Raw genomic sequence first — 26758 nt, 5'->3', positions numbered from 1 at the left:
TATTTACCAATAATAATTGTAATTAACATACTTTAATCGCTTATTTGGAAAACCATATGTTTTTTAATCTCGTTTTTTTTAATCAAAAATATGTTCTTTTATTTTTTATAAAAGTTTTCCAAATATAGCAATGTTGTATTATTATAATGAATTAACTTGATTTTCAAGTAGCACAAGATTTATATATGTAAAGATAATACATAAATTCAATATTTATAATGATAACAGATATTCTTTATAAATTACATTTGTTCAAAATGTTCCTCCGCAGTGTGAACATTGCTTTTCAGTCATCAAAATGCAGCATAAAATTCCAATCGGGAAAAATATGATTGCACAGCATATTCCACAACAGGTAAAGTTGTGTCTCAATACTCCTATCCTACATCCAGGGCAATTGCCGTTTCTGATTCCTTGAGTAACTATCACAGTTTGCGCCGGTTGAGGTTGCTGGTGAACCGTCACGTGAATGGGCTGCTGTTGCTGAGGCATATTCGGTTGGGGTTGAAGTACAGGGTAAACTGGATACGGTGGATTTCCTGAAACATTAAAAATCATAATTAACCATTAGACTTTGAAATCGCCCATCTAAATTATATTTCAAATTTAAAGTTAAATATTACGTAGAAGTAAAAATATTGTATTTAATCTAATTTATAATGTGATAAAATGCATTTCCTTCCATTAGTCATTTGCCAGATAAGAGGGTTTCCATTATTAAGAGAATTATGTTTCTTATCAAGTGTTGAGTTTCTATTCACACATATTATATACGAATATGTACCGGGTATAAAATCAATTATACTAATTCTATGATTACAAAAAATTATAAATTAACCAAAACTTTTATTCTTATATTAAACATGAATAACCATGTTTATATAACATAAAATATATATAATATAAAACACTTTTAAAAAATATTATGACCGATGATAATTTAGACAAAATATGAAATGTTACACATTATTTAATGTTTTACAAGTATAATAAATTTTTAACACATCTTATATATACTATAAATTTATTTATTGTAAATTGTCCATGTAATAATGAGTTACAAAGGATTAAACACAATTTAAACCTACAAGTAAGTAATGAGACATCATAAATCATATACACACATATCCGCTCAAATGTGTACACACCTATTCTTATTAAAAATGTACAGGAAATATTTTAAACGAAATGATAATGACACACCTAAAAAAATATGCACCACCTAACATATGTTCCAGCTCCTTGTAGCCGAAAACATCATTGTGATACTGTAACATCATTGTAACACGGACAAGCATAAGGGACGCAATCGCAATTTAGGGCACTCTGCATCCCAAAGTTGAAAATCGCCAAGCGTGGACAGTGTCGACACCGCTATCAACTTAAAAAAATGCTTTATGACTGCATATTTCCTGGTTCATATTTCCTTAGGTTTTTCCATAATATTTTCAGGACTTATTTACCTTCAGAATTTGTTTTACGAAAGTGTTTTCTTTTATGAAGGTTGCCAATGGCGAATTCTTACTTGATCTAGGCTTTCTGATTTTTGATGATTTTCCTTAATAGGACTTTTCCTTATAGGTAGCAACACGCTTATACCGCGGACTTATGTGAGGCGACCGAAGATTGAGGTCTCCCCTCCCTACGTATGATCTAGCTTGAGCTTAAGCCTAATCACTATTTACTGTATATTTAAGCGATATTAGAAAAAACTTAGAAAACAAAATCTGTGATGATTATGTTTTAAGGCGCAAGCCTGATGTGTTTCAACGCAGTAATCACAACCAACATCTACAAGTAAGTAGTGAAATCAATCTGTAAATTATTATGTTGCAATATGTAATTCACGTTAATTGCATTATTTTCAGAAGTAAAACATACACATATTCACCACAGCCAAAGAATGGCTTAGGATCTTTAAGCATCCCCTTGTTGGGATTTGGAAATAAAAGCTCCGCCACCAGCGAAGGACGTTCATTCGATTTTGGCATTCTTCAAAATTCATAATCAATCAGTTTATATGGTTTTACGAAAGCTGGTATCGACACAGTTACATGAAAATTGATAAAAAATAGTTTAAGCTTTGTTCGGTAAACACCAAATAACAAATATCTTGCTGAAAATAAAAAAGTTTTACGGTAAGGATATTTTTTAAATTTATTATAAATCTTTTGTTGCAACATAACATTAGCCCAATTCATTACAACAGGGTAAACACAGTCAACAACTACTAAGTAGATAGTGAGACACCAGATTGAAATCTGTAAATAAAAAACATCTATTTTATTAATTATAAATTTTTATCACAGCTTATAATCAATAGCTGTCACTTTACATGACCTAGGTCGATTTTATTAAATTGTTCATCTGTGAGATTAAGAAAATCTAGAAAAAACAAATCTGTGATTAGAATTATATTTATATTTAAATTTAGGACAGAAATTTAAAAACAGTATGATTCATATGGGATATTATACAAATCACAATCAACCTTCAAATATTTTTGCATTATATTAATTATAAATGATCGGTTTTTAATCAAATAAATAAGTGTGTATGTCTATATATTGTGTTTTAATTACAGTTCTTGAAGAAAAATTGTGGGATTTCGTCCTTTTTAGCGATCAAATTTGTTCTAGATTATCCTAAACATATCTATTGTAAAATAATGGCAAACTATGTTTCAATCTGTCCAAATTTTATGTATTAAGTGATTTTAGTTATATTTGCAAATAAAATCACACTCATTTCCTTGTAATAATGCGGATTGCTGAATATAATATATACATAGTACTTCTGTATTATGTGGTAAATGCTTCCACCACATAGTACATAAAAAAGTTCATGCAAAAATTAACTCAGTAATGATTAACCATATAATATTCTTAAAATTTTCAGTTTTAGTTAATACATTTGTGTAGACCTTCCATTTAATGTTTGCTTAATAATTAATGCAATGAGATTATATTTAAGTTACTGAAATTAAAACTAATAAAACCAGACATGATATTTATTCTCCAAGGGCACAGAAACCTAAATGAGTAACTACTATCATATTTAACGTTTACAGTACACCAACGTTCTACGTAGATCTTCTACTAACGTAACATAGTGAAAAACCAGTTTTTGTGCTTTATGTGTAGCACGATTTTAAAGCAACATAAAGAAATACTTGATGCGAAATGTCAATGTTATGAGTATGTCACGCGTTTCATATTATTCATGTATATATTATTTGGTATAGCCCCGCAAAAATAGTACTTTTATTATTACGTGCCACATATCTACGTAATTGTCCGCATTTTTATGGAGTGTACTATTAGATAAGATTCCAGACTATATGGTTCACTAAAATCAATAGCCATAGGTGTGTAAATTGCTTCTCGTGCAAACGTTGCATAAATGCAATATGGATATTAAAAATAAGCAAAACAGCAAGCAGTTCTGAGAAAGCAATATTGCAACGAAATGAAATAAGAATACAAAGCATTTTTATATACATAAATATTTTTATCTGCTCGGTTTTAATTTACAAAAATAGTAATAAAAACAAAGCAAATAAGATAACTCGTCTCCTTTTCATACATCGGTGAAGCATTTGAAAACATTCAGAATCAATCGTATTGCCTTATCTTATTTGCGTAAAAAAGTGTGAGATAGTATAATGAAAATCGATACAGCAATAAAAAATCGAGATAACTATACATGTCCATAATGTGTATGTAAAGATACATATAAAATGATAAAATTAACGCTATTCAAATGTGGACGTGTTTTAAGAAAATGTATAATAAACCAATCAGATCACTGAGTGGTTTGCTTATTTTAATGACCCCACTGCTTGTTATCTTGGTTGTAATTTTTCTATTTTTGTTTTATTCAAAGAACCTACAATACTTATTGCAAATTATGATTTTGTATCACATAAATTAAGAGTCATAAGCGTGATAATTTTATATCAGTCTGTGAGTATTAACCTCAGTAATTTATATGGGATTCCAGATCTGTTCCAAGGTTTTATTAAACAAAAACATGACATGGCAATCGTATTAAAATAATATTTCAAAAGTTCTTATTAAATAGGATACAAAATTTAATATCTATCAATATATAATAATATCAATATATAATTTCTATATCTACTGTATTATCCTATAATATGGAGAAAACATCACTCGTATCATAATAAGACATTTTTTTGTTAATAGCTCAGTTTCGTGACAAATAAGTAAATCAAGACAAAAAAAAGGGATTATTTTACACTATAACTAATCAAGAGGTGCGGTCGATACAGGTTTTAGACTATTTATAGAGATGCTGGATATAGCAGCATTTTATGCACATTTGCTACGTACGGGAAAATATCCAGATTGAAAAAGAACAACAAAAGTTGACGTAAATATTTAAAATGAAAGCTTATCTTGGAATTACAAAACTAAAAATAGTAAAGTAAACTTCTATCAAATGGAGCAAGATACATCTGAAACGATACTATATTTTTATAATCAAATATTTCACAGGAATACTCAATTGTTTTTAATCCTCTTTTGTGACTTAATAGGCGTGATCCCAATGCGTTATAACGGGGTAAACACAATTAACACCTACAAGTAAGGGGTGAAAAATCAAACTTAAATTCAAAGTCTGTAAATCAGTAACATCTATTTTATCAATTATAAACTATAACACGGATTTTTCAGTTGGGACCAGTTTTTATTAATAGCGCATCAATAAATTACAAATTTTGCCCATAACAAACATAATTATGTAAATATCTCTACATAAATATGTAAAATAATATATTATATATTTTTAATATCAATTATAGAACTCTTTTAACCCCTATGAATTTTTAAACCGAGCAACGAATTTTTAAAAATGTAATAAGATGTCATTTAAAAACAAGATGGCGGATCAGGCTGGTTAACGAACTCAAATGAGATTTATGATAATATGAATAAAACTATGGCAGTTATCGTGTTGTTGAAAACCGCCAAAAATGACAATTTTTATATTAAAACGTTTTACTACCAATTTTTTCTCTAATATATTTTAGTTGAGTTGCAATTTTTTTAAATAACCGCTATTATAAAACAATCTGGCGGATCAATCTGGCTAACGAATTTAGCCGAGATAAAATATATATCTTTAAAAAGTTTAATCTCGATATTTTTATACAATAATTCTAACTTTTTGATTTTGTTTATTATTATATCGATTATATCGTCCATTATTATATCGGTGCTGTCGCATTGGGAACGCTCTCGGTAACGAGCGACGGCGCCGACACGATTTTATTGCTTTTGACGTAAATTTTTGACTTCTGAGAAGGGATAATTGTTTTTGCGCCCTCCAATTAACCAAAATTCGGATTGAATACATTTTTACCAATATTCTAAATATCATACATCCGTAATAATATCGGTAAGGACAGTTATCATATTTTTAAACATGGTGTAATGTCGAAGTGCAGGCAAAATATGGAGCAATATGCCGCTTATTTTCACGAGAGTTGAGTTGACTTAGTTTGTATTTTGGACTTGACCTAATGAAAGTTCTAAAACTGTAATTAGTTTTAGAACTTTCATTGGGTCAAGTTGGGTTTGGTTAATTAGCGGGGGTTAGCTTTAGGTTTGAACAGCAAATGTGTGTTTTGCAACTGTCAAATTTAAAGCAGCATATAATTTCACTAGCGCTTATCAGTTAAATAATATTTTCGCTGGTAGAAATATGTATCTACTGGTGAAAATGTATTTGGACTTCACTAGTGAAAATATAACTTCACCGAAAAAAACACATTCAGTGTAATATTTATACGTCGCATGTAAATAAATAAACGTATAGAAAAGTTGAAATCATATAATTTTACTAGCAAATGACAGGTAAAAATATATATATACGTATTTACCGATGATAATGTATTTCGATATGATTTTACTGAAATGACATTTTTAAAAATATTTTGAGAATTTGTGGTTTAGAGTCAGGGGCGTCATTTCAGTTTTTTCCAGGGGGAGGCATAAGTTGGTCGTTTTTAAAAAAAATTGTTTACATTAAAATTCATTAAATGACATGCATTTTTATGGCCAAATGTAAGTGGAAGCAAATGCCCTTACCTGCCACCCTCTATAAATGATGTCACTGGCGAACAGTCTCTGCCATAAAATAACAGTATTTTCACGCGTTAAATTGGTGACAATGACTCATTGCTCGGTGCACGTGCACTGGCATTATCTTCTAATGTCAATACTATTGACGGTTGAAAGCACTCCGGCGCATTCCAAAGGGGAATAATCTTTTGTATTCCCATTCCCATGGCTCTTTTAAGTAACACGTTTTGGAAAGAAGCAGAAGAAGTCGAAAATCATACAATTTTTAAATGGTAATGAGAATTAGCGTTAGTGTGAAAGTAACATGATAGTTATGCGTTACATTGTTATTGTTGAAATGGTAGTGAGTATTCCTACCTTGAAATATTTTCCCTAAAAATACAGCAATTAGGCTTAAATAACCTTGGTGGTTAAACTAGTTATTACACCATGCAATATTTCTCATTTTGTTGCAATTCAATGCTAAATGTATACTGATGAATAATCAAATAATTAATATCGCAGACGTTTTGTTTCGTAATTAAGCTTATAACTGATATATTTATAATATAAAATGATGAAATTTGAGTTATACCTGCGTGCATATTAACAAAAAGAACACGTACATTTCCAGATTTGAATCACGCGTCGAATGTTAGTCATATTTGTGTAGCAATCATCGTTAATAAAAAGCAAATAACGATACGTATAATTTAAAAATACAATTGTAAATAGTCTCGCGGCTTTTATGTTTTCCCATAAAAGCCGCGAGCAGTCAAGCGTTATCTTGCAAACTTTGACATCACTGGAAACTACATTTAAAGATAAGGCATTCTTTAAGAATAGCTAAAAATATATATATATATATATAATAGAAATTAGTTACCAGGGTTAGGGTTGTACGGTGGCGGACGCTCCATCTTTTCACTCATCGTACGAGTCTTCTATCTCGAACAATAGTCGAATCGTGACTAATCGTGACTAAGCTCGGGCTCTTATCGTTTTATGTCGCACACAATACTTTATCTGCCAGCCGAATAGTTGTAGCGTGAATGTGTTCGCAAACGTCGGCGCGAGGACTGACGTCGAAGTGAAAATTTTCCCGCAACGCTCACGACACGGTCGGCCAGCTGCGACCAACCTTTATGTGCCGAACTATACTTTCAAGTTTCAATGAATGAAATAACAAACACTAATATATTTACATAGTTAGTTAATAGGTAACGTTGGCAACAGTGTTAAAAAATGTGTCATTTAATAAAATACTATATATCTTAATAAAATTAAAATATTAAAAAATGACAAATGACTGGCCAACGACCCTCGCCCCCTCTGGAAAAACTTATAAACCAAAACTTCTCCGATTATTCCTCAAAAAACATCTAAAAACCTAATACAAAACATGAAGAAATCAGAAAAAATACTTGCATTTCTCAAATTTACATTTTCATTTTTTTAGGTTCTCTCAAAAACCATTGGTTGACAATCCATAACAAAAAAATTGACACAATAGGGTGACCACCTCTTTTAAAATATTTATGGTACCGAAAAATGTTTAAACCGTAAATAAATAAATATACACAAACGCAAAGAAATTCCGCTCAGTTTTTAGATATATCTACCTGCGAACGAAACCAGCTTACATTGTTCGCGGAAATACAAAATTGTATCGTTTTTTCCACAATTGAAAAAACCCACAAAATATATCATATTAGCGGAAAACTGTTTATGTATGCATGCATGCGTACACGCCCCCTTATTTCCAACACAACGATGATGAGCGTTAACATCTTGGATGGACATTTGTTTGTAATTTTATATATTCGAGCTAATATTGCATAAAAAGCATATTTTTTATATAAAAATAAACAAAGTGATGCAGCAAAAAGGGTACTACGTTTAAATATTATTATTTTATTTTTCTTAAGTCCGCAAGTTCTGAATACCCCAGGTAGTGTTTTTTTACCTTCACCCAACTCGGGTGCCAGCAATATCTTATAAAAAAAACTCGTGTTTGACGAATTGGCTCGGACTCGGGGTTAAAAAACCTTTAATGCCGTAATTTCATTCATTGAAGAAATGCCATTGCAGTAATCCTATGCAGCTGCAAATTTTAAATATCGTAATACAATGTAACGGTATTAAAACGATTTTTGCAAATAGTCGATCCTGTTAATAAAACATTGGCGGATATAAATATAGATATTGTTTCTATCAGTGAATTAATGATTTAAAAAAAATCCTTATTGTTCTGGCTCCAATGGAAGTTGATATTAAAGAACTAAGTAATAATGATGTAACATTAATAATGGCCGAGGAAGTTTATAATTTTTTATTTAATAAGTTTGAAAAATTTGGAAGTTTCTTAACCCTTAATTACTCGCATGGGGTCAAAGCAATTTCGCATTAAAAAATGAAGCATTTGCTGTTTCTCGAAATTCCCCGCGCTCCCGCTAGCTTCATAACCCGCGTCGAAGTTTGTATTCCTGTAGCGACCAAGGAACGGGAGTGGAAGGATGTGTCGTTGCGCTCTTAAGCGGTGACCCCATGCGAGTAATTACGTTACTTTTTTGAAAGAGATTGATTGAGTTCCGTGGCCGTTTCAAAGGCAAAGTTTACATGCCAAGCAAACCAAATAAATACGGTATAAAAACCCAAGCATTGGTAGACTCCAAAACATTTTATTTGCTGGCCTTTGAGGTTTATTCTGGCAAACAACCTGCGGGTCCTTACCAAGTCTCAAACAGCCCAAATGACATAGTAAAACGTCTTGTAGAGCCGATAAGAGAAAGTAACCGTAATATTACCGTAGACAATTGGTATACGAGCGTGAAACTCGCAAATGAATTATTGGATCCACTTACAAGCTCACTTTAGTTGGAACACTCAAGAAAAACAAACCCGATATACCTCAGGATTTTTTGCCAAACAAAACTAGTAAAACTAAACGCAAAGTTTGTGTGCAATGATCACTCTCAAATATACTGTCAACAGTGTAATAAAAGTGATTCGGAGAGTTCCTAAAAATATTCTAAAATTTTAACTTTATCTCAGTATAAGTATAAATTGTTAATTTTTGATAATTATTTTAATTTAGCTTGTTTTTGTGTAATTAGATATTTAGTTAATGTTATTCCTTTTAATTATAATAGAATTAATAAAGCACTTTAACAATAAACAAGTTTTATTTACTTATATATTTAATAAATAATAAAAATTATTCCTACAATTTGGGGTCACCTGTGACCCCATGCGAGCAGTTATGTAATTTTCTTTGTGCGAGTAACTAAGGGTTAAGTAAAGAATTATTATATGCAGTAAAAAAAAATGAACGAACGTCGAAACAAAAAAATAATCACACTCTTGTTATATTTACAGTCTCTTGGTATATTTACAAGTTCCCAGTTCTAATGTACATTTTCAATACTCGACCAAAAATGAGGCTATTATCGAGAACATTCATCCAAGTTTTTTTTATCTAATGGTGAAATATTATATACTTTTCAGGAATCTGATGTGGAAAAGACACCTCTTTCTCTTTCAACTTCCGAATTGCATCGTGAAATACAAAATTCCACTTTATCTCTCGTGAAAACCAAAAATGATAATTGTACAAATCATTTGAAAAACGATTTCTAATATTTGGATCAATTTAAAAAAAAAACGAAAAGTTGGACCTGTTGTTTAAGACACTTCTAACAATAAAACCAGCGTCAACAACTACTGAACGAGTATTTTCAACGGCAGGAACAATTATTAAAACTAAGTTTAGTTTAGTATAAACACATATATAATGTTATGTTTTAATAATTCAAATCGAATTTTTAAAATCATTTTTATACTTCAAGAACTATTCGAATATCTGAATATATACGGATAATTTCAGTTTTAACGTTCGATATTCGAATAGCTGATAATGACGAATAGTTGAAATCCCTATTCAGTATTGATACTACTATAAATAATAAATATTAAAAAATGAAACCAAAAATTTATATTTTTCCATAAATATACTCTATGGGTGATTAAAAGTGACTATGGAATAAAAATGTAGTATATTAATATATACATATATTAATATTATTATATTAAAAAGCAGTTTCGTTGGACGCCTGTGTGTCCATTTTCATTGAAATAAGTAGATTACTTCAAATATACATGTGTATCAAGAATTTTTGAGCAATCCAGGAATTAAATAAATTATCAGATGAATTGGAGAATGTCTCATCAAAAAAATAATTAAAAATGCACATAAAGATTCACGAAGATTACTTTTATTCGATTACAAAAATATTCACTTCTCTATTTAGCCCGAAAAAGATTCTCATGATACTTTAAAATTTGAATATTAGTTTTAACTATGAATATCAATGTATCTATTTATAATGTCTAATATGTCAACAAATGGTTGCAGCGTAGTGTCCGTTATCCATTTTCAGTACATATTTCAACATACAATGACACATCCGTTTATGATGATATCAATATTTGATCAAATTTTTATTCCTTCGTTATAAAAAAACAAATATTAAATTTATTGTTAAGATGAAAGCGACTCTGTACTAAAATTATTCTTATCTTATCTATACGTACACTGAATCATTATCATTTGCAAAACTGATAAAGAAATGATAAATATCCTAGCGAGTTTTTCAATGTTCATAATTAATAATTAGGCAACACTTTTAAAATTATGTAGATTAAAAAATAAGTAATACAATACATAAAAAAACATAATTTAATATTAATGTCATGCTATTCTTGAAATAAGAAATACTTTTTTATTACATCTGGTTTAATTATTTTCTGAACGATTTGTAACAATCTTATCTATGTATGTATTGTAATTGGATATACCTTGGAATTTATTGAAAAAATGACAAAGTTCATAAAGTAAAACTTTTATCAATATATTGTAGTTGTTATTTTAAATATGATGAGTAATGATAAAACAATTTCGATTAGACCTTGAATATATACAATATTATATTTATTACAAATCTGACTTATGACGACAGATTTTTTCAATATATCATGATGTCCTTTATACAAAATAATTTTAACATTTCGTACACATTATACGTCAGCTCAAGCTCGTATACATTCATACTAATCTACTCCTAGTACAAGTACAAAATGTAAAAAAAAAAATCTTTTCCAATTTCTTGTAGCTATCGGATAGCACTCTCGCAATATCTGAGAGATTTCTTCTATTTTATCTCCAAGTAATACTTCGCTGTGATGGGACTCCAGAAAATAAAGTCATATTCGAGGATGTTACGAACTACCCGGCCTTCTACCTGGGCTGTTACGAATGGCGACAGCCCAGGTAGGAGATGATCCCAAGCATCACTAATCAATTTGAGAAAATGAATAGGGGAAATCAAAGTTGGGTGAGAGGATGGGTAAGTGGCGTTAAGTTATGTTCCATGTATCCGAAAAAAACTAAAATTGATATCTCCGATGACATTTTTGTATTTTAACATCACTTGTATAAAATATCATTCAATGGCATTGCCAACGCGGTTATGGCTAGTAATGAAAAAGATTGGAAATTTTGAACGGTACTGTAAAAACGGGAGAGAAACCGAAAACTTTAAGATAAAATAGGGAATTTATAGGTATTTTGTGTATTTGTGTATTTTCTTATATAACGAGGCTAAAAAAGAATACAGATAATTAATCATTTAGTTTAGCAAGGATCATAAAACGTAAATTGAACGTTTTTAAATATATTAAAAGCTTTTTTTTAATTATTTGGCAGTCAGAAATCAGCATTTATTACAAATATACATATACATATATGTATATAAATATAATACAATACATAAATACAAAATCATAATACATAAATACAAATCAAAATTAAAAATACAGATACAAATCAAAATGCAAATATCGTAAATAAAATATAACAACAGTACAATTATAAATTTGTTATCTCAAGAAAAAAAAATTGTATCTTTATACAATTTTTTTTCTCTATATCTAAAACCGTTGTGGTTATCAATCGCGTATTCCGTCCAAGCTTTGTGACCACCGTTGTTGACAGTATCACCATTATGCGAAACAGCTTACATTCAACCAAGTGTTGCAATGTTTGTAAATTAAAATGGTTCATTATGTTTCTTATTTTTATTTTAATCCCCTAGTTTTTCTTTCTCCGTTTATTCACAGAAAAAAATACCCGGTTTTTCATTGGAATAAACCGAGATTTTTTTTCGTTGGCACATCCCTAGCTATGGCCAACTCCTTGTATGAACTTTGGACGAATATATTGCCATAATAGAAAATATAATGACAATGAGTTTTTTTTATTTTCATAAAAATATAGAAAGATAAATCAATTATAATCTACACGTAAGTTAGAATTGATTCATTATTCAAAAATTATTATAATAATTGTATATGTTTATGAAGTAAAATTTTTGCTTAAAATAAATGTTTAAACGAATATTTTTTTTATACTTGGTTTGAGCATTTTCCGTACTACATCGATCATAAGGAAAGTTTTTAAATTAAACTATTTTCAGTAATTGTTAATTATATCGGCGCTACACTCAGAAACCGATAGTTATGAACGTGTATTTTATCGGCCCTAATGTCTGCGAAAGTGGCCAACAATGTTTTGCTACATAAAAATGTTTTAAAATTTAAAACTTAATTTTTATAACCGTTTCGCGTTCTTATTCCCCAAAAATTGGTTAAAAATCGCAATTAACTGTTTATCAGTGTCGTCGTGTTATTCAGTGTTATCAACGACACTGATGAACGATTAATTGGGAGTTTTAATCGATGTTTGGGGAATAAACACGCGCACGGTGATAAAAAACTAAGTTTTAAATGTATTATTGTAGTAAAACGTTTTTGTTCAGCTTAGGACCAAAAGCCAGAGAACATGTTCATAACAACATAGTTTCTGAGCGTGACGCCGATTTAATTAACAAGTACCCTATTTTCAATTAATTATTATGCACTACAACGTTTAAAAATAAACTGCGTCGCAAAGTGTTTATATTTATCGTATTTTGACATTCAATTATCGACTCAATTAGACGTTTGACGTTGGTAATTTTTTACGTTGGCAACACCGAACTTTGAAGTATGTCGTGCTGGTGATGTGTTTCATCGTCGTATCAATATTGAATGCTAACTAGAGCACATACGAGATGACATCTCGCCGCTAAGCGTCCGATCGAACCGCCGACGACCGCTTGAATCCAATATCTGACCAAAGTGGGAAATGTTTGACAAATCGGTAACACCTCACACCATTCACCACTTGGAATGCATAATTTAAGCAGTCAAATACCTAATTACGATGCAAACTAACTTAAAAACGAAAGAAATGTTTATCGTTCGAGCGCTAGAGAGAATCTTGAACGACAAAGATATCAAAAGGTCACACCACTCCCAATTGAAGAAAGCCTGCGAGGTGGCACTAGGTATAATGAATTTTTCATATTTGTATATCATTTATTTGCATGTATCCTTTCACTTTTATGCGCCTTGTGATCACTTGTCACTTTTGCAGTGTCATTTTATTTCATAATAGTTAATTATTAAATACTTCTAGAATTATTAACTCGTTCATCTTTAAAATTAACAAGAATCCAGTAGGATTACTTAAACCTGACAATTTGTTCTAATTCTGATAATTGTCTGACCTTATGCTATGCGCTACTGTGCAAAAGATTTTTAAAATTCTGTTTAAACTTGAAACCTCAATTTCACACCTTGTTTTGAAAGCATTACTTAATGTAAAATTCATTTTTTGCACTAGTCTTTTAGTGTGACCTCGACCCAAAATCTAGCTTAAAGACAAATTTACGGCTTTATGCATTAATGCGTTTAACAACCAAATGTCTCATTTGACCTTTGGATTTAGAGTATTAATCAATGCATAGTAAGTAAATATCATAGGTTTTTATCATTTCCAAGAGAAATAGCCAAGTTATCTTTATTTGCAAGACAGTAAATCATTATTTATCATCATCAAGGTCATAGACACAAGAACATAGCAAAAATATATTAAAGTTCAGCCTAACATATAATTAAAAATATTTAAAAAAAAAATTTGGGATGAAAATTTATTATGACATTTGATCAGAATGGTTAGAATTAAAGTACAGCCATCCTTTATTTTCCACTCTGTCTGTACACCTCCCAAATCTGCTTGTTCAACAATATTTTAATTCCAAACACCGCAATTGGAGTTGCAAAGCATCGAATCATAATAGTAAAACTCGACAGATTTATTATAAAGGAAAATATTAACTTTGAAGCTTTGTATGCGCCTATACACTGTTTGACACGAGATGTAACAACCTATCAAGCACTACAATATCAAAATACTTATTACCCTTTCATCTATTCACAACCTAGTAATATTCTCATATGATTTAAACCAATTATACTTACAGTCAATCAATCTTTGCATTGTTAAAAATAAAATAAATAAAATAGATCATCTACCAGTTGAAGTTAAAAATATAAATATAATTTAAAATCATTCCAGACGCTTATAGCAAAATTAATGCAAAAATATCATCAAAAAAAGTCATTTGCGAGGGAGGGGCATTTACCTCCTCTCCCCCCGTTGAATTTAGCCAGAAAAATGCATGTCATTTATTTAAATACTATGAATCTTGATGAAATCGAAATATTAAAAAAGGTAAAAATAGCTGAAATAACGTTTCTGTTTCTAAACCAGAATTTCTCGGGTTATCCCTCAAAGAAAATCTTAAAGAAACAGTCTTAAATCTATACCGAAAATATTTTTAAAAATATGCGATTTAAGTAAAATCATATCAGATGCAGTGGGATAAAAGCATATCGTTGGGGTGGACACGCTCGGTAACGAGCGTTCCACACAATCGGATCAACACAATTTTATTGTTTTTGACGTGAAGTTTTGACTTCTGAGAAGGGATAATTGTTTTTGCGCCCTCTTATTGACCAAAATTCGGTTTGAATATGCTTACCGAGCGGTTTTAATATGCTTACTCTTACCGAGCGTTCCCACTGTGATGGGGACAGCACGATTTTATTAATTTTGCTTGCACTGTGTAATCAGAAGCATGATTTAAGACATGAAATGCTGTTATTATATAATAATGCGTCAAATGTAAAGATTTAGGATGATGAAATTTCGGTCATATAGAGAATGTTGCTCTATTGACTATGTTATCATTTGAAAGAATTGTTATTATATATTGTATAATTCATTAGTTTGTAGCATATTAGAATCTCTTTGCTTTCCTGTGATGTACACCGTGTGTACGTGTTACCTTGTTATATGAATACATCGAAGTGCAGACAAACTATGCTGCAATATGCAAAATGCGACGCTTGTCTGTACTTCCTATTCCACTTTTTTTCCTTAAGAGATGAGTCGGCTTAGTTTGTATTTTGAACTTGACCTAATAAAAGTTCTAAAAGTATAATTAGTTTTAGAACTTTCATTAGGTTAGGTTTGGGTTTGAACCGCAAATGGACGTTACGCAGCTGTCAAATTGAGTTTCATAGACATTTTATAGCAGCATATAATTTCACTAGTGCCTATCAGTTAAATTTTATTTTTTTGATAGTAGAAATATGTATCGACTGGTGAAAATATATTATGGATTTCACTAGTGAAACTATAACTTCACCGAAAAATACATATTCACTGTAATATTTATACATCGAATGTAAATAAATAATGATAAGTATGCAAATGTATATATTACTATGTATGAAAAATTTTAAATAATATAATTCTACAATCACCTGCCATATAAATTATAGTTTCACTGGTAAAAATATTAATCTACCGGTGATAATGTATTTCGATATAATTTCACTGAAAGGCCATATTTTTTAAAATATTTTCGAGATAGATTTAGTTTGAGGGATATTCTGAAAATTTCTGATTTAGAATGAGCCGTCAAAATTCATAGTATTTCATTAAATGACATGCATTTTTGTGGCCAAATTCAAGGGAGGGGCAAATTCCCCCACCTACCCCCTCCAAATACATTATCGCGAATGCAAAAAATCACCACTAAAGTTTCCAAATTTACGTCTGCTGAAATATTTATATTTTTTTGATATTTATTATAATATGATATGTGACAGAAAGTATGTGAAATTTAGGTCAAGTATGTACATGATATAATAATAGAATATTAGAAAATATAGTTATTATTTATGTATAATACGTGACTATAAAATATATTCCAATCACAATTCTATTCACGATTATAACATATGCAAAGAAATTTGAAAATTAAATTTATTTTTGACCAATTCTTATTTATTTACCCCTTGTATAATAAGATTGATATAAAAAGTCATAAACTACATTTTAGAAAACAATCATTTATCGCTATTTGAGTTAACCTGACAAATATGTATTGATGAAGAAAAACACTTTATTTTGGTTTAATAAATCACATGAAAGAAATATATAACATAATAATTAAAATGTATTTAATTACTGCTAAATAGCACAAACAATAATATTTTAAATTAATCGTGTTTTTCTCCAAAAAGTATATATAGAATTCAATGTTTTTTTCTATAAAAGTAATGATAATTATTTTTTGATTAAAATAAAGTCAAATTACTGACAATAAAATTAGTTTTAAATGCTGAAATGCTGCGTTGAACAAATAAAATTACTGAACTTGTACTTCTTCACTTCAGGTCTGCATCTTTTTAGGTCTCAAAATGAATATTATTGATATGTAAAAACGCATAAAATTAAATATTAAGTGTTTCGGGACTCTAGAAATTTCCCATCGATAATTTTTCCTAAAAGTGCACTTTTGCTAATACTACAAAGCTACCACTGCAAAATAACTGTTTTGGTAATTCATATTTACTTTTTCACGATAGTTTTTAATTTATAGTTAAAATAAATTTTATCTATTGAAAACAAAAATATAATTTAATTCGATTTTATGTGTGTAACTAATAATATTTGGAACAAATTTGATGCAGACAGAGCTCGATTCCATCTTATTCTTTGTTTTACACAGAATTACATGTTCGCAATTAAAATTACAAGAAATAAAATCAGCTGAGATTAGTGTGATTGTACTGATTTACTAAAATATTGATCAACAATCTTTACGTTTCAAAACAATAGATTCAAACTTCGCAAAAATAAGCAATGCACGTCTGTTTCTAAGATAATAACAAAAGCGGACCTTTCTGATAATTGCTTTAGTGATATAGACGAGTTCTATGAATCTCGCTTTTAACAACTCAAACTATTAATATTAAACTTATATATTTATATAAGTGTATATTTTTTTGTATATTATTTTATCAACACGTTTTTTCTTTCGCATCGTTCAAAACGATTTCTAACTTTTATTTTATGTTTCAGTAACGTATATTCGATTTCATTAATCTGGCAGCAATTGGCACTGATTTTACATTGATTAGTGCTAGTATTACTTGTTTTTGAAGCCATTTGTTGTATTACTTAAATTATTATTTTAATTACATTCTGAAAAATAACTGAATTTATGCCATGATATTGTAATTTAAATAATTGTCTATATAATTATTATTAATTTTTATTTGTATTATTTCAGAGGATATCAAAAATGAGTTGAAAAACAGTGGGCAAAAAGATGATGGAGAGCCTCAACCATCGGGAACGCTACCGCTCCCAAAGAACGACGAAACTAATATCATTACAGCTGAAAAATACTTTTTACCATTCGAACTAGCATGTCAAAGCAAAGCATCCCGCATCGTCGTCACCGCATTAGACTGTCTACAGAAGCTGATAGCATATGGTCATCTGACGGGCAACATTCCAGACTCGACGACACCGGGAAAGTTGCTCATCGATAGAATAGTCGAATCGATATGCGGATGCTTTTCTGGGCCACAAACCGACGAGGGCGTACAGTTACAAATCATCAAGGCATTGCTCACCGTCGTTACTAGTCAACATGTCGAAGTTCACGAAGGCACTGTTCTATTGGCTGTGCGCACTTGTTACAATATCTATTTGGCGAGTCGCAACTTGATCAATCAAACTACGGCTCGAGCCACTTTGACGCAAATGCTTAACGTCATATTTACCAAGATGGAAAACGCCGTCGATATCCCTCCAATAGAAACTAAGCCGAAGATACAAGAAGAAATATTACCCAATAATATAAATATAGAAGTAACGAATAGCGAAACTATCATTCCTGAAAGTAAAGAAGCGGCAGAGAGTATCGCTAAAGAAATAGTAGATACAATCATTGAAAACTCCTTGAATAGAATAGCTGGAAATACTATGTCGGAAGAAACTGATACACGACCTGTCAGTAACGATACTGCTAGTCTTAATGGTGAACATAATAACGAACAGACGATCCCAAGGATGCCTTCGCAGGAGAGTGTCGAAACTCCATCAGAAAACGACAATTCAGTGACTGCAAAGTTTACGCACGTCTTGCAAAAAGATGCCTTTTTAGTATTCCGAGCTTTGTGCAAGCTATCAATGAAACCGCTCCCTGACGGTACGCCTGATCCAAAATCTCACGAGCTCAGATCCAAAATATTATCACTGCATCTGCTATTATCCATCTTGCAAAACGCTGGTCCTGTGTTTCGAGGTAACGAGATGTTTATAACAGCCATAAAACAGTATCTTTGCGTCGCATTGTCTAAAAATGGGGTCAGTTCCATACCGGAGGTGTTTGAGCTTTCGTTGACGATATTCCTCGCTCTCCTCTCGAATTTTAAGATGCATCTGAAAATGCAAATTGAAGTGTTTTTCAAAGAAATATTTATGAATATTTTAGAAACGTCCAGCTCTACATTCGAACATAAATGGATGGTTATACAAGCTTTGACAAGGATCTGCGGTGACGCTCAGAGCGTCGTAGATATTTACGTTAATTATGATTGCGATCTCTCAGCGGCCAATCTGTTCCAAAGATTGGTGAACGATTTGTCTAAAATCGCGCAGGGAAGACAAGCTTTAGAGTTAGGAGCTACGCCGAATCAGGAAAAGTCGATGCGAATAAGAGGATTAGAATGTTTGGTTTCGATTTTGAAATGCATGGTCGAATGGAGTAAAGATTTGTACGTCAATCCTAACTCGCAGACGACGTTAGGCGAAAGAGTCGTAAGGGAAGAGAACGATCATCAGAGCTTAAAATCGCATGGAGGATCTAGTGTCAGTTTACATTCCACGGAGTCGAGCGTTGTGGGCAATCGCGAAGTTCTCGATTCGCCGGAGCAGTTTGAAGTTTTAAAACAACAGAAGGAGGTTTGGGAATCGGGTATTGAGATGTTCAATCGGAAACCGAAAAAAGGCATCGCATTCTTGCAAGAGCAAGGCTTGCTGGGAAAGACTGTTAAAGAAATGGCCGATTGGTTGCATTGCGACGATCGTTTGGATAAAACGTTTATCGGAGAGTTTTTGGGAGAGAACGACGATCACAGTAAAGAAGTGATGTACGCTTACGTGGACGCTATGAATTTCTGCGATTTAGATATCGTCGCAGCTTTGAGATATTTCTTAGATGGTTTCAGATTACCTGGCGAAGCTCAGAAGATCGACCGTTTGATGGAAAAGTTCGCAGCTAGATATTGCGAGTGTAATCCGAATAATGCTTTATTCACCAGTGCCGATACCGTATACGTTCTCGCATTTTCTGTCATCATGCTGACGACTGATTTGCATTCGCCTCAAGTAAAAAACAAAATGACTAAAGAGCAATATATTAAATTAAACAGCGGCATAAGCGACAATAACGATTTGCCAAGAGAATATTTGTCACAAATATACGACGAGATCGCCGGAAATGAGATTAAGATGAAATCGACAATCAATAAACCGGGAAAGCAGATGATCGCTAACGAAAAGAAGAGGAAGTTCATTTGGAATATGGAGATGGAAGTGATATCTACAGCTGCTAAGAATCTTATGGAATCGGTGTCTCATGTTCAAATGTCATTCACAACAGCTAAGCATTTAGAACACGTGAGGCCTATGTTTAAGATGGCATGGACGCCTTTTTTGGCAGCATTTTCTGTTGGGTTACAAGACTGCGACGATCCTGAGATAGCCGCTTTATGTTTAGATGGCATTCGTTGTGCTATTCGTATAGCTTGCATATTCCATATGAGCCTCGAACGGGACGCGTACGTTCAAGCTTTAGCCAGATTCACGCTTTTGACTGCGAATTCGCCTATCACAGAAATGAAAGCTAAAAATATCGACACCATCAAGACTTTAATCACGGTGGCCCATACGGATGGTAATTATTTGGGAAGCAGTTGGCTCGATATCGTTAAATGTATCTCGCAGTTGGAATTAGCGCAGTTGATCGGCACTGGAGTCCGACCTCAATATCTTTCGAGTTCAGGCAACAAACCTCAGCCTGATCCGTTGAAATTAAATCTGCTGATTCTCGATCCGAGCGTTAAAGAACACATCGGAGAAACGAGCTCTCAAAGTGTCGTCGTAGCCGTGGATCGTATATTTACTGGATCGACAAGATTGGACGGCGACGCCATAGTCGACTTTGTGAGAGCTCTGTGTCAAGTATCGCTGGACGAACTCAATCACCCCGTCAATCCCAGGATGTTCTCGCTACAAAAGATCGTCGAAATATCTTATTACAACATGGGAAGGATCAGATTGCAATGGTCGAGGATTTGGCAAGTTTTGGGAGAGCATTTTAACGCCGTCGGATGTAATAATAATGAAGACATATCGTTCTTTGCGGTCGATTCATTGAGGCAGCTGTCGATGAAATTTATAGAGAAGGGAGAGTTTGCCAATTTTAGATTCCAAAAAGATTTTTTAAGACCGTTCGAGCATATAATGAAGAAAAACATGTCGCCGACGATTAGAGATATGGTTGTGAGATGCGTGGCACAGATGGTAAACTCTCAAGCTCATAACATCAGATCCGGATGGAAGAACATCTTCTCCGTCTTTCACTTAGCTGCCGGCGATAATGACGAAGCAATCGTAGATTTAGCTTTCCAAACGACTGGTAAAATAATCAACGAATTGTACGAAAAACAATTCCCCGCGATGATAGACTCTTTCCAAGATGCTGTCAAGTGTCTCTCTGAATTCGCTTGCAACGCAAAATTTCCCGATACGTCAATGGAAGCTATTCGATTAGTGAGAACTTGCGCTTTGAGCGTGAGTACTTCTCCGCAATTGTTCGCAGATCACGCTGGTATGGAAATGGAAGCGGGTGCGCCCGAAGAAGATAGAGTTTGGCTGCGAGGATGGTTCCCACTTCTATTTTCTCTATCGTGTGTCGTATCAAGATGTAAACTCGACGTGCGCACGCGCGGTTTGACCGTTCTGTTTGAGATTGTTAAAACGCACGGAGATTCATTCAAACCGCATTGGTGGAGAGATTTGTTCAACATCTTATTCAGGATATTCGATAACATGAAATTGCCCGAACATCAGTTGGAAAAAAACGAATGGATGACTACTACGTGCAATCACGCTCTTTATGCTATTGTGGACGTGTTCACTCAATACTTCGACGTTCTTGGATCTCTGCTACTGGAACAGTTGTACGCGCAGTTGCATTGGTGCGTTCAGCAAGATAATGAACAACTGGCTAGATCCGGTACCAATTGCCTTGAAAATTTAGTTATATCAAACGGTTCGAAATTTGACGAAGTGACTTGGGATAAGACGTGTCAGTGCATGTTGGATATTTTTAATAGTACTATTCCGAATTCGCTGCTGACTTGGAGACCGGATTCGAGTAAGAATCACGTCGAAAACGGTGATATACCGTCGATCAAACAAGGCATATTGAAACGACCCAGTATCCAAATTTCGGGATCTATATCAACGGAGGACGCTAAAGGAGGCAATACGATGTTCAACGGATTGTTGATCAAGTGTGTTGTTCAATTGGAGCTGATTCAAACTATCGATAATATAGTCTTCTTCCCTGCTACTTCGCGTAAGGAAGATGCCGAGACTTTAGCACTGGCTGTTGCCGACATGGCTGGAGGCGTAGGCGGAACAACGGAATGCCAAAGAGAAGAACAGGGAATGTATAGATTGTTGAGTTCGCCCCACCTCTTCCAACTCACGGATTGCTTACTCCAAAGTCACAGATTTGCTAAAGCGTTTAACTCGAATAACGACCAGAGAAACATTCTTTGGAAGGCGAACTTTAAAGGATCGGTTAAACCGAACCTTTTGAAACAAGAGACTCAATCGTTGGCTTGCGTGCTCAGGATATTATTCAAGATGTACAGCGACGAGTCTCGGCGCGCCGATTGGCCGAGAATCGAACAGCGGTTGATCAGCGTTAGCAAAGAAGCTCTCGAGTACTTCATAAACTTAGGCAGCGAAGCCCACCGAGACTCTTGGACATCGCTTTTGTTATTGGTGCTAACGAGAATTCTAAAGATGCCTGATGACAGGGTATTTATATATTTTAAATTTGCTTTATATAATTGGACCAAAGAATAACCGAATAATGTTTTAATTTCTGATATGAATTTAAAGTAGTAATAACATTGTAACGGGCACAGCAGCCATTTTAAAAAAGCTGGCAAGATACTGTTTCAATTTTTTATGAGCAACTTAATGTATTTGATATATATTATGGTTTAAAACATTATTCAGTTGTATTAGTTCACTTGTATATTGTTGTACATATATATTTTTAAAATGTGCATATTTTAACAATGTTATTCTTTGCAGTTTGCCACCCATGTGTCAAGTTACTACCCTCTGCTGTGTGAGATTACCTGTTTTGACCTCAAGCCAGAGTTGAGATCCGTGCTCCGCAGAGTGTTTATCAGAATCGGTCCTGTTTTTAAAATTGTTACTAGTACCTAGCGTATTGGCCTTTTTCATAGTTATAATAGGTACTATTAACGTTAAAGTTAAACACAATACATCCTATAAACTTAGTCAAAATTGTTTTACACATTTGAAAATATTATAATAGAAGGTATATCTAGTAGTTTGTTACATGTTTTTTCTATTATTATATGAAGATTATATATTTATTTGGAAATGACTGCAAAATCATTTCGATTGTGCAATTAGTTTTATCGAAAACAATCATATTGTATCTAACCTTAGTTGATTAAAAAACTTATTTAATTGATTACGTTTATTTTGAAATTATTAAGTAACATTAATAAATTGAAAATATCTAACGATAGATGGGGAATATGTACAGTAACACCTCGGTTAATTAAATACAAAATCACATTTTCTCATTTCTTAATAAAAGAGATTTTACTGTACATATAACTCGCGCGTATGTATAATATAATTAAACGCTGTATTTATATATATAATATAATTTTCACTCAATTCTGGAATTATTTAATCTTCAATCCTTGAATGGAACTTTCCAAAGACTGCAAGTCCCAAATCACCAACTGTCCGTCTAAGCCCGAAGTGCTGAACTTGTTTGCGTTCCCTTTCACTCCTTGATACAAACACAAGCAAGTGATCGCGTTCTGATGTATGGAGTCGATGTTGGTATCGTTAGATTCGATCCTGGCTTGCCTGTCCAGAGACTGGAACTTCCTCATGGCGGACAGACCTCCGGCCTCCTTCTTTTGCGTGTTGTCCAGCTTAGCGCCGAACTTGATCTGATCGTCATCGTCGACGTAATAAAGCAAGGGTATGCAACTGTGACCGGCCACGACGATCGAGTTGGCAGTGACCCAGACGCATCCCAAAAATGGTAAATATTCAGTCTTGAGTTTAATACAGGCCGGCCCGCCCCTGGGTCCGGTTTTATTAGCGTCTGCTATATTGATTGAGCTATCGTGTCCCACCCATGCTATTTTATTGCCGTCAGCCGAGAACGAGACGCTGTGCACCCATCCGCCGCCGGATGGCGAATTCGGGAACTCCGCTAACATTTGACCGAGAGGTACTTTAGTGCCCCAAACGCTCGGACTCGGCTGATCTTCTATGTCTTTTATATAAGCGGAGAAGACTCTGACTTTAAAATCGGTGGAGCCGGCGACCAGCAACGTGTTATTCGGATGCCAATCTAAAGTCGTAACGGTGGATCGAATCGGTTTTTTAATATGCTTAGAAACCCACCAGTTGTTCTCCTTCTCAAAATAGCATACAGAAATTAATCGAGCTCCGGAGCCAACCGCGAACTTGTTCTCTAGTGGAGACCATTTTACGCAAGTCGCAGCTCGGTTGATGCGTAATAGTACTAAAGTAGGCGACCATTTCTTATCTTCGCTTTGAGTCCAAACGTAAGCGTTGCGATCCACGGCGCATGTCACAATGCGGTTAGTATTCGGCGCCCAGTCAATGCCCATGACTCTCAAATCGTGCTGATTGAGATTATCGATCAGCTTCCAATCGGAGCCGTCCTTTCTGTATATATGCACTTCATGGTTATTGGGCGAAATGGCAATTTCTGTAATAATAATAATATTTTATATAATTTGATATGTTATAATAAGAGGACAATTTAAACAATATATAAAATAATAATTCCATAAAACGAATTGCTTGTGCAATACTATTAGACAGATTAGGTGCGAGCGAGCATTGGTCAAAACAGTGAACACCTCATGAATAATTCTTTACAACAAATTCTTTTTCTGAAGTTACCTTACAAAAATGTACAAACAAATTGTTTTATGGAACAAAATATTTAATTAAATGCATAAATCTCTTAAAATAATTCTCTGTTGAATCGCACTTTAATAATAATAAGTCATTGCGTTTTCTATTTATATTTGCATAGTTTATTAACACCAATACTATAAAAATGTTATATAGTATGAAGTGTGATTCACTAATGTTAGTACGAATTAGGCATGCAACACGAAGGCACAGTAGTAGCTTAAAATAACCACCACACTTTCCTTGTTTTTTAAGTGGTGAAAGGGGTGACTCATTAAAATTCGTTGATAATATCAGGAGTTTAGTATGATGATGCATGTCTGACACTCCGGCAAGTGTTCATCATTTTCGATCTACAAGCAAATCAACGAAGCAGACCTAAACGAGTCAGTGCACTTAAGCAAAATGTTATTTTTCTAGAGCGCTGGAACGGAGACTATGCAAAAATTGATTCTGAGTGATAAAAGTAATCTAAAAGTCTCGTTGGAGCCAATCCAAGAACTAGCCCCGTAGTATTCGATTTTAAAACTAAATATCAGAAAAAAAGCTCAGTTTAGAAAAAATAAAGCTTTGATCGAGAGAATTTAACAAAAGCAAAATGCAATGACATATTGCTTAAATATAAATACATAACATACCAGTGCGATCCTTATTCCAAGAATGGCAAGAAATCGGACTGCAAGAATCGCCGAACGTGAAAATCTGAGACATTGTGCTGTAAAATAAAATTTTGCGCATTTAGTTTCATGCTAATAATAAATGAATTATCTTATTCGTTAACAGTGTGACTAAAACCATATCCGTATCTGGATTGAACGAATGTTTACACTGGCTAATCGAAACGCTTATCAACGAGTTAAAGGAAGTGAGTGACACATTGATTTCAATCTCAGTTAAACAGAAATGGTTAAGTCATTTTGAATAAATGGTGTACTGGTGATTGACCTGGGTAAATCCAATCGAAAGGTGTAGAATTTGTGTGAATAATGCGAATAATTAGCAATTCGCGGACTCTGGTCCGTCAACGCGAATGCGAGAGATTTCACGCCGGTAGACCCCACCCGCCGTTTGTCATCGGAGAGTGGTCTTAACAGTATTCAAATCGAGCATTACCATTCATAAATAAATGGTCTTCTAAAAGTAATTTAAAATATATGTTAACGTTGATTTGTTAAAACACAAGTACGTCCTTTAGGCCTAGAGGTGGAGTCATTTTCCATCTTGTGAATTTGGCCAGATAAATTATTGTAATTTAATGAATCTTAATGAAATTGAAATATTAAAAAAACGACCACTAACTGGCCAACGTTTGCCCTCCGACTGAAAAAGCTAAAATGACGTCCCTGATTCTAAACCAAAAATTCTCGGGATATCCTTCACAAAAAAAACGTTAATTTATCCCGAAAATATTTTTTAAAACGTATCATTTCAGTGAAATAAATACGTTTAGCTAAGGCGGATAATATATGATCAATTATGACAATAAATACCTGACTTTAAAATTGCTCTATAAGAATTTGATTTTCTACTTCATCGAGCGTAGTAGAAATGCTGTAATAGTTTTACTTAGAATTTTGCTTGCGTTGGCTTGAAGTTTGTTGCTGATATTCTTCACAGTCAGTCAGGATTTTAGCTTTTGCCTCAATATCTGAAAATGTAAAATGTATTCTCGGCTGAACGGGTGTCACGATGATGCACATGCCTTACCTTATCTCTAACGCTTCCAGTATTATTTTTCACTACGGTGCGAACTGTTCGCTCAGTAGGACGACGAAATTGACCATAATCTGGCAGTAAATTTTGATACAAAACTCGTACAGAATTGTTATTTCTGAATAAAAATTAAACAATTTTAACGCATTGGGCGATGGTTTAGCGATTTATTACGTACATGTGTTGTTGCAAACTGATATTTGACACTTTGAACACGCGTGATTATTAACAGCTATCTGATTTACAGTGCTGCCAACATAATTAACTTGAATTGGACCATTCTGTATAACACGTTATTATCGACTGAGCTCATATTAATATTACAAATATTTTTTTT

At 33.0% G+C, this 26758-nt stretch overlaps 3 protein-coding genes and 1 long non-coding RNA gene across 5 annotated transcripts; 2 read left to right on the top strand and 2 right to left on the bottom strand.

Annotated features, from left to right (window-relative positions):
* Positions 1-72: 72 nt before the first annotated feature.
* Positions 73-7240, bottom strand: LOC148238863 (membrane protein BRI3-like). Its single transcript, XM_088190833.1, has 2 exons — positions 6976-7240; positions 73-539 (listed from the first exon to the last, which is right to left on the bottom strand). The coding sequence occupies exons 1-2, from the start codon at positions 7019-7021 to the stop codon at positions 253-255; spliced, it is 333 nt and encodes a 110-aa protein (XP_088046959.1). The 5' UTR covers positions 7022-7240; the 3' UTR covers positions 73-252.
* Positions 6291-6902, top strand: LOC148238864 (uncharacterized). Its single transcript, XR_015810529.1, has 2 exons — positions 6291-6420; positions 6455-6902. It is a non-coding gene; the product is annotated as an uncharacterized LOC148238864 (long non-coding RNA).
* Positions 7241-13175: 5935 nt separating the features above from the next.
* On the top strand, positions 13176-23418 carry Sec71 (ADP ribosylation factor guanine nucleotide exchange factor Sec71). Its single transcript, XM_088197458.1, has 3 exons — positions 13176-13534; positions 17678-22512; positions 22795-23418. Exons 1-3 carry the CDS (start codon positions 13411-13413, stop codon positions 22930-22932), a joined length of 5097 nt encoding a protein of 1698 aa, XP_088053584.1. The 5' UTR covers positions 13176-13410; the 3' UTR covers positions 22933-23418.
* Positions 23198-25791, bottom strand: Arpc1 (Actin-related protein 2/3 complex, subunit 1A). Of its 2 annotated transcripts, none has more exons than XM_088197474.1 (3): positions 25643-25791; positions 25347-25423; positions 23198-24496 (listed from the first exon to the last, which is right to left on the bottom strand). In XM_088197474.1, the coding sequence occupies exons 2-3, from the start codon at positions 25417-25419 to the stop codon at positions 23427-23429; spliced, it is 1143 nt and encodes a 380-aa protein (XP_088053600.1). In that variant the 5' UTR covers positions 25420-25423; positions 25643-25791; the 3' UTR covers positions 23198-23426. The 2 variants fall into 2 exon arrangements, with proteins under 2 accessions (XP_088053600.1, XP_088053608.1); XM_088197482.1 differs by having other exon boundaries at positions 25654-25791.
* Between the last annotated feature and the right edge of the window lie 967 nt (positions 25792-26758).

Source organism: Plectrocnemia conspersa, unplaced genomic scaffold (genome assembly GCF_051122295.1).
Source record: "Plectrocnemia conspersa isolate PC_06_02 unplaced genomic scaffold, ASM5112229v1 ptg000001l, whole genome shotgun sequence".
In the NCBI taxonomy this organism is placed as follows: domain Eukaryota; kingdom Metazoa; phylum Arthropoda; class Insecta; order Trichoptera; family Polycentropodidae; genus Plectrocnemia; species Plectrocnemia conspersa.
This window is presented reverse-complemented; position numbering and strand designations above follow the sequence as displayed.

Excerpts from the sequence above, each read along its gene's own strand:
- LOC148238863 (XM_088190833.1), bottom strand. The coding sequence starts at position 7,021 with ATGAGTGAAAAGATGGAGCGTCCGCCACCGTACAACCCTAACCCTG. Across the intron at positions 540-6,975 it reads ACCGTACAACCCTAACCCTG|GAAATCCACCGTATCCAGTT; the intron begins GTAACTAATTTC and ends TTAATGTTTCAG.
- Sec71 (XM_088197458.1), top strand. The coding sequence starts at position 13,411 with ATGCAAACTAACTTAAAAACGAAAGAAATGTTTATCGTTCGAGCGCTA. Across the intron at positions 13,535-17,677 it reads AGCCTGCGAGGTGGCACTAG|AGGATATCAAAAATGAGTTG; the intron begins GTATAATGAATT and ends GTATTATTTCAG. Across the intron at positions 22,513-22,794 it reads TAAAGATGCCTGATGACAGG|TTTGCCACCCATGTGTCAAG; the intron begins GTATTTATATAT and ends TATTCTTTGCAG.
- Arpc1 (XM_088197474.1), bottom strand. The coding sequence starts at position 25,419 with ATGTCTCAGATTTTCACGTTCGGCGATTCTTGCAGTCCGATTTCTTGC. Across the intron at positions 24,497-25,346 it reads TTGGAATAAGGATCGCACTG|AAATTGCCATTTCGCCCAAT; the intron begins GTATGTTATGTA and ends TTATTATTACAG.